Below are 8,601 nucleotides of genomic sequence, written 5' to 3'. Positions count from 1 at the left end.
TCCTTTCGCGCCCTCTGGCCCACACCGCAGCCGCTCAAACCCACGGGGCTGGTCACGCGCAGCGCGGTGAACACGTGAAGCGCAGGCCCCGCCCCACCTTGCGTCAGTCTGCCCTGCTGGCGGCCCGCGGGAAAACCTCCTCCCGGACGCAGAGGCGGAAGCGGAAGCGCCGCTGGGTGGTAGCTATGGAGACGCGGGGGGCGGGGCCTCTCCCCGTATAGCGTGACCCTTGACCAGCGCTGTGGCTACGTCAGAGGCGGCTGCCGCAGGGTCCCTTGCGGGGCGGCGGGGTCGCTGCCGGCGCGCAGCGATGGAGGTAACGCGGTCCTGGCAGGCTGAGGCCGAGCCCCTCCGGGGGACGAGGCTTCCGCGCCAGGACGTGGGACGTGGGCGGGTTCGGTCCCCTGGCCGTCGGGGTCTCTTACCTGTCCCGGCGCGGCAGGCTGTGTCTTCCCCCTCTGTGACAGCCCCTCGCTCCTCGGCCAGGGACCCGCGCCTGGCGCGCGGGATCAGGAAAAGAGTTGACAATTGTGTTTTGCAGGATCCTGCTCAAGATGGGGTGGCTTCTCCAGCCACCCCCGGGGCCGGGAAATCTAAGGTGAGTGTAACTGACCAGCGGGCTTCTTGAAGAGTGGAAGGAGAATGAATTGGAAAACTTGACCTGGGGAGGATGATCTATTTAAATGAAATACCCTTTCTAAAGGGAATTTCAATTTTAATTTACAGTCATTCGTTGATTTCCTGCTGGATTTTTTTTTTTTCCTGATATGCCAACACTTTTTGTTTACTTCCTGCTCCTGGTTGGCACTGCTAGGAGATCCTGCTGTTTTTCAAACATTAAAGTAGTCTGATTTATGAAAGTTTATACAGTATTGCAATTAAGGGAGCAAGGGCTTGGGTAGTAATCCAGGAACTGTCCTGTGGGCTCCAATTGCGTAGTGAAATGGGAGTTGAATAAGGTAATTCCAACGGCTCTGTACAATGTTTAGTATTCAATTATTCTGCAAGGTAGTGGTTTATTGCTAAGGTTGATTGCTTGCATACTGAGTTCCAGGCAATTGCCCAAGCACTCGGTTCCTTCATTTTAGTTTTAATGGTAGTTTATCTTATCATTCTCATTTTAAGGACGAGAAAATGGATCCCATGGGGTGGGAGAAGCTAAGTAATTTTATATTTAGTAAAACTGAATATTTTAGTTGAAACTTAAATATTATGAGTCATTTTGTTGCTGTAATAATGCTTACATTTTCATATGGCCTGGGATGACTTTCTGCTTGGAATAGACTGAATTTCACAGCTCTAAAATTAATGTGTAAGAGGTTATAAACTGGGGGTTTTGTTTGATTTTGTTTTGTCCAATAACTAACAATTGGTGAGTTAAAGTTATATTTGTTAATTTTATAGGATATGGTTGGCTTGGGCTGGAGAGATGGCTTAACAGTTAAGGCATTTGCCTGTGAAGCCTAAGGACCTAGGTTCGATTCCCCAGTACCCACGTAAGCCAGATGCATTAGGTGACACGTCCATCTGGACTTTGTTTGCAGTGGCTGGAGGCCCTGGTACGCCCATTCTCTCTCTCTAGCTGCCCCCACACACATAAATTAATAATTTTTTTAAAAAAATATGTCTGGCTTCTGTAGAATGTTTTGTTTTTAGGCAGAATTATGTTTAATGGGGGCGGGGGTCATACTAGAAACATGAGTCATAACAACTTGGTAACCTGAATACTTTTTCCAGCTGGAAACATTGCCCAAGGAAGATCTCATCAAGTTTGCCAAGAAGCAGATGATGCTGTTACAGAAAGCTAAAGCAAGGTGTACAGGTATTGAGTTCAAAATACTCATCTTATATAAAAATGATAGTTTTTTATAAATCAGTATGTTAGTCTGTTTTTCCTTTCTGGGGGTTCTAAGTGCATCATAGCAATGAAATTGTGTTGTTAAATCCATTTGCTTTAGTATTATTACTACTGCTTCACAAGCCTGAGCTATTGTAGTTTCTGTTTTTGTTTGTTTTCTGAGATGATCTTGCTATGCAGCCTAGTTTGCCCTGAAGCTTTCATTCCTCCTCAGCCTCCTGAGTGCTAGGATACACCCACCACCATGCCCAACCCAGCAGTTACCTTTGAGTGGTTAAAATTGGGGAGAAATATTTCTTAAAAATCATAAAATGAAGCTTTTTTTGTTTCAGATTTTTTTTTTTTTTTCTTTTCTTGAAGCACGGTCTCACTCTAGTACAGGCTTACCTGGAACTCATTCTGTAGCACAGGTTGGTCTTGAACTCACAGTGATCCTCCTACATCAGCTTTTTTTAAAAAAAAACTTCACATGGATTATGGATTTTTCTGAATTGTATTTTTAGGGTCTGTTGAAGTGTTAGGCATCAAGAATCTTCAAATAAAGTAATAAAACATTGTTTGTGAAAATTTGAAGTGTATATCGACATTTGAGCTGAAGTCGACTCCCTAGTTCAGTTTCCTTTTTATTTCAAAAGAAAAAAGATGTTTGTGTCCTTTATTAGTATAGTTGGATGAACTCTTGAATTCCCATTAACTTAAAGTTTTAATTGCCAAGACTTATTTTGTATTTTACTACCACAGGTCAAATTTATGTTTTAGAACTTGGACCAGCTAGCTTTTATAATCAAGAAACTAATTTATTAGAAAAGATGTCCTTGGCTTTAGAGCTAGATATATGGTGATGAAATATTCAGAACACTTATGCTAATCGGAGTTTAGTTGTTGCTTTAAAATTATAACATAAGTATTTACAACTCAAACAATAGGATGTGTGATTTGCTTACAATTATCAGTATACAGTACTACAGATCCCTAGTCCTTCCTTGCTCCTCTGAAAGCTAAGGCAGAAGGGTCACTTGAGCTCAGGAGTTCAGATTTCAAGACTAGCCTTGGCAAAATAGCAAGAAACCCATCTTAATGTATACATATATTCATGTATGTGTGTATCTGTGCAGATGAATAAGAAAAGAGGAGAGAGGAAGAAGTGGCTATACTTATAGATAAAACAGAATTGTCCATGTGTTAATTACTGAAGCAAGATGATAGTTACTTTGAGATCATCTCTTCTGTTTGAAATTTTAAGGTATCTCAAAGTATCTTCTTAAGTATAATTTATAGGATTGGGATTTTTTTTTTCTTAGAACGTACTTCTCAGTTTAGTAAGTATCTTAATTTTTGAACTGAATCTTTATTTAGAATTGGACAAAGAAATTGAGGAACTCAAATCAAAACCTTCTGATGGAGCAACTGATGATATTATTAAGGTAATGAAACTGTTGTAAATATTGCTTTAGTTTTTATTTACTTAGAGAAACTGCCTAATGATAAAATGGAATTACTTTGAAGGCTGTCAGTCTCCTAGTGGCAATCTTGTTTTCTGTCCCTGTTCAGTAACTTCCTTTCTGGTCAAGGTTAAGCCTTTTATCTCTCTGGCTCACTATTTAAGAAAAAAAAAAAAAAACAGCAGGGCATAGTGGTACACACCTTTAATCCCAGCACTCAGGAGGCAGATAGAATTATCACTGTGAGTTCCAGACCAGCCTGGGACTGCAGAGTGAGGAGTGAGTTCCAGGTCAGCCTAGGCTACAGTGAGACTGTACCCTAACAAAAGAGAGAGAGTTAGAGAGAGTGCATTAATGACCTCTAGGTGACTTTTTGCCTGAAACACGTATTCTGTCTCTTCTTCATATGTAACACCTAATTGTGATTATTACCTCAGTTTCTGTCCTACTCTTAGCCTGTCCTCAGAAAACCTAGCCATGTGCAGACTGGATATGTGTTGTAGTTACCTTCTCAGTGGGACAAAGCACCCGACCAAAAGCAAATGAAGGGAGAAAAGTTTTTATTTTGGCTTATAGTCTCATAGGGAAGCTTCATGATGGCAATGCATGGCATGAGCAGAGGTTGAACATCTCTTCCACAGCAGGTGAAAAACAGCAGGAAAGTGAGGCAAGCTCTGGGAAGGTGGAGCTGTCTGTAATACCCCAAAGCCTGTCCCCAGCAACACACCACCTGCAGCAAGGCTCCACCTCCCAAATTACCACCAATTGGAGATCAAATGTTCAAAGCAAACAAGTTTATGGAAGAGATCTGATTTAAACTACCACACAGCAGAACTACTGACCTAGAATTAGCTGCAGCTCCCACTGTCCAAAGGAAGAAAAAAATCTTCACTTATTTCACTTGTCATCTCAAAATGGCCAGATCTCCGCCACCAGATGTGTCAGTGGCCCAATCGTCTTTGCCTCATTTAACTTTAGAGATGCTTTCTTTCCTTCTTTTTCCACCTTGTCAGCCACCACAGACCTGTTGCTGCCTGAGGATATGGCTCCATCTGCACAACTCTTCTGCCCTCTGCAGCCTTCTGTCTCCTGCAAGCACTTGGTCTGGCCTTTCTCTATCCCTGCTGCAGTTTTCCAGAAACTGGCCTTCTGCAGTGATCCTGTGAATCTCTGCATTTCTTTCCTTTGTTTTACCCCTGTTTTGTAGGTCACTTGCCACTCCTTCCAGCATTAACATCTCATTTGGTATAGCACATGTTCTATAGGTTCCTAAAAATACATACATTGTGGAGGGGTCACTGGAGAGACTCAGGTTCAGTTACCTGGTACCCACATAAAGCCAGATGCATTAGGTGGTACATGCATCTGTAGTTTATTTTCACTGGCTGGAGGCCCTGGTGCACCCATATGCTATCTGCTTGATTATCTATCTGTCTGCCTCCTCTATCTGCCTCGCTCCCTCTCTCTCTCATAAATAAATAAGCATTTAAAAAAAAATGAATGAGTACATGGAAGGTAAATTTTTGCACTGTTTGCATACTAAAATGCCCTTATTTTATACTCTGATAGCTGTAATGTGATATAGAATTCTAAATTTTGTTACTTCTCTTGGTTGAAGAGCAAAGTTTTTCGTAATTATTTCACATAAGAAATTCAGAGGTAGACGGGAAGTTTTAATGAGTCCTTTGCTCTCCCAAAGCTGTCAGGACAGACTTTCATTCCTGTGTCCTCATCCTGACAACCTGAGAGATGAGGGAGTTTCAGTTTTAGCTTTTATACTGTCAGACACAAGTGAGAACGGTTGATTATAGAGGATGAAGGAGACAAGTCTATGGATTATGCCACAGAACTTGGAATGCTCATTAGGAATTATATTTTCATTTTATACTTCCATTTTGTTTACAAAATGAAATTGTCTTTTATTTTTTCAGCATGATATTGAAATTTCTGTTGAGAGTTAGCTGATTTCAATGAGTTCTTTCATGACAACTGTATGTCCTTTTCCTCTTAAGATATCAATGCATTCTCTCTGAGGAAATAAATTCATGTTGTCTTAAGAAATTTCTGTTTATTTTGCATTCTGCTTATTTCAGATGTGATTATTTTTTAGTGTGATATCCCATAAACCCAACAGAATAGCTAGATCTTAAAAATAAAGTACATTGCCAGGCGTGGTGGTGCACGCCTTTAATCCCAGCACTTGGGAAGGCAGAGGTAGGATGGTTGCCATGAGTTCAAGGACACCCTGAAACCACAGAATGATTTCCAGGTCAGCCTGAGCTACAGTGAGACCCTACCTCAAAAAAGCTAAAAATAAAAATAAAATAATGTACATGTTCCCAGATAGTCCCCACCCACTCTTATCCCCTCCCCACCCCTGTTTTCTCATATTCAAGGTTACCTTTCAGCCTGTATCTCATGCTCACTGTTTCTTTTCTTTTCCTTGTATAGTTTTATTGCATCTATAAGTATCATTTTAAAATATTATTTTTCCATTTTAGTTTTAAACTTCATTAAAAGGATAGTATGTTGTTTATAAGGTACTAAGGCTTTTTTCACTTAATATTTCCCTGAAGTACATCTACATCTTTGGATATCACTATGACTGTTCTAGAATATCATGATCATACATTTTAATTTTATCTCAGGCTTGCCTCAAACTTGCAGCTTTCCCGCCTCAGCCTCCTGAGTACTGGGATTATAGGCATGTGCCACCATGCCCAGCTTTATAGTTTTGTCTAGAATTACTTTATAGAAGATGATTAGGGGTATGTGTGTGTTTGTGTGTGTGTTATGCATTTTCTTCTAGTTTATGGCTTATTTTCTACTTATGTCTTATTGAATAAAAGGTTATGATTTTAATGTAGTCAGAGATATCATTCTTTTTTAAATAATCCTTTTAAACATCAATTGTATATGATTGTACATAATTTTAAATGTATCTCTGAACTCCATCTAGAGTCTATGTTTTTAAATTTTTATTTTTATTTACTTATTTGAGAGAAAGAGAGGCAGATAAAGGTAGATATAGAGAGAGGTAATGGGCATGCCAGGGCCTCCAGTCGAGGTGCATGTACTACCTTGTGCATCTGGCTTACATAGGTCCTGGGGGTTGAACCACTTACTTAATAAGTTAAAAATATTTTTTATTTATTTGAGAGGGAGAAAGAGAATATGCACACCAGGGCCCTTTAGCCACTGCAAACAAACCTCAGAAGCATGCCCCACTTTGTGCATTTGGATTATGTGGGTACTAGAGAATCGAATCTGGGTCCTTAGTGTTAATAGTTAAGGCACTTGCCTGCAAAGCCTAATAACTTAGATTTGATTTCCGCCCCCTCACACACACCCACATAAAGCCAGATTCACAGGGTGCTACATGTGTCTGGAATTTATTACAGCAGCTAGAGGCCCTGGCACACCCTTTCTGTTTCTTTGTCTCCTTGCAAATAAATACACTGTTGAAAGAAAGTAGAGACATAGGTTATTTCTTGCCTATTCTTCTGGCTATTCTCATTATCAACTAAACCCCCATTTTGTTGTTGTTTTATGTCTTGTGGCAGTTTGTCTGTCTCTGTCTCTTTCTTTCTCCCTCCCTCTCTCACTCTGTAGCATGAGCCACCATGATCAGCCTAGTCCTCAATTTTTAATTATTTTTCTTTTTATTTGAAGAAGGGGAGGGGGAGAGAGAGAGAATGAAAGAAAAGGCACACCAGGGCCTCCAGCCACTACAAACAAATTCCAGATTCATGCACCACCTTGTGCATCTGGCTTACATGGGTTGTAGGGAATCCAACCTGGATCCTTTGGCTTTACAGGCAAGTGCCTTAACCATTAAGCCATCTCTGTAGCCCTGGTCCTCAGGTTTTGAAGTCCACAAATTACAAATCCCTTGACAATATCTGTCATCTCCAACTTTTTTAAAATACATATTTTTTAAAGCACCAGTGTCTTTTCTTTTTCTTAATATTTTTTGTTCATTTTTATTTATTTATTTGAGAGTGACAGAGAGAGAAAGAGGCAGATAGAGAGAAAATGAGAATGGGCACGCCAGGGCTTCCAGCCACTGCAAATGAACTCCAGACGCATGCACCCCCTTGTGCATCTGGCTAACATGGGTCCTGGGGAATCTAGCCTTGAACTGGGGTCCTTAGGCGTCACAGGCAAGCACTTAACCGCTAAGCCATTTCTCCAGCCCTAAATATATATATATATTTTTAATAACAAGGTTATACTTTTATATTCCCTTTCCTCTTCCCCCATTCTACTGAGAGCCCCCCCCCCCCGTTTGGGTATTGGTATTCATCTTGGGATCCTAAAGGCTTCAGTCAGTCTTTGTTGGGGGGGGGGACATGGTGCCCCAAGATAATCCCACCCACCCTGATGTTCTTACAGTCTTTCTTCCCCTTCTTCCAAAATATTCCCTGAGCCTTAGTGGACATGGTAAAAATCTGATTTAGTCTTGAATTCTCTGTAGCCCTTGAATCTGTTTTGATGAGGTTTGAGTGACCACATTGTTTATCACCATCTCACTGGAACTGGTTATTATTGAGACATACTGATTGTATGTCAACTCTTCTTAGCCAAAGAGCAGTGGAGGTTCTCTGTGGAGTCTGTTTCCTATCCTTGGGAATCTGGCTTTGTTCCCAGTAGTAGATAGGAGTTCTCCCCCACTGAGCAGGTCTTATATCCAATCATAGAGCAGTTAGCTAGCTACCCATACAGGCTGTATGCCACTATCTCTTCAGGTGTGTACTTTTTGCTCAGCTGGTAGATTTCGTGAATCTCTAACTTTTTGGCTGGTCTGTCTGTCTGTTTTTACAATGCTGAGGAACCCAGGCTCTCATGTGTTAAGCAAATACTGTATTACTAATACCACTAGACCTTGGTTTCACCAGTGGCCAAGCATCTCACTTCTGAAAAGTGTTCGCCAATGTTTCAGATATACTTCCCTGTACAGGCTTTCTTTCACCTTGACTTTTCCAAAACTTTGTTAATTTCTCAAGCCTTTCGCACCTTTTCTCATTTCTTGTTCTTCTTTTTATACTATTTCACATCTCTTTTTGTTTTGTTTTTGGTTTTTCGAGATAGGGTCTCTCTCTAGCCCGGGTTGACCTGGTTTTCACTATGTAGTCTCAGGGTGGCCTCAAACCCATGGCAGTCTTCCTACCTCTGCCTCCCAATTGCTAGAATTAAAGGTGTACACCACCACACCTGGCTACTACTTCAGATCTTTTATTCTCACTTTCACATGGTCTGGAAAACATGGAGAGAATTATGCATGTGGTCAAGCCACAATTT

At 41.0% G+C, this 8,601-nt stretch overlaps 1 protein-coding gene across 1 annotated transcript in view; it reads left to right on the top strand.

Moving 5' to 3' along the window:
* The first annotated feature begins 234 nt into the window (after nucleotides 1-234).
* The window catches only part of Gcc2 (GRIP and coiled-coil domain containing 2), a 49,515-nt gene continuing 41,148 nt past the window's right edge, over nucleotides 235-8,601 (top strand). The window contains exons 1-4 of the mRNA XM_045147408.1: nucleotides 235-316; nucleotides 542-598; nucleotides 1,738-1,822; nucleotides 3,215-3,282. Of these exons, the coding sequence (XP_045003343.1) occupies nucleotides 311-316; nucleotides 542-598; nucleotides 1,738-1,822; nucleotides 3,215-3,282 (216 nt within the window). The 5' untranslated portion in view covers nucleotides 235-310. The remainder of the gene's footprint in view (nucleotides 317-541; nucleotides 599-1,737; nucleotides 1,823-3,214; nucleotides 3,283-8,601) is intronic.

Source organism: Jaculus jaculus, chromosome 4 (assembly GCF_020740685.1).
Source record: "Jaculus jaculus isolate mJacJac1 chromosome 4, mJacJac1.mat.Y.cur, whole genome shotgun sequence".
Taxonomy (NCBI): Eukaryota; Metazoa; Chordata; class Mammalia; order Rodentia; family Dipodidae; genus Jaculus; species Jaculus jaculus.
This window is presented reverse-complemented; position numbering and strand designations above follow the sequence as displayed.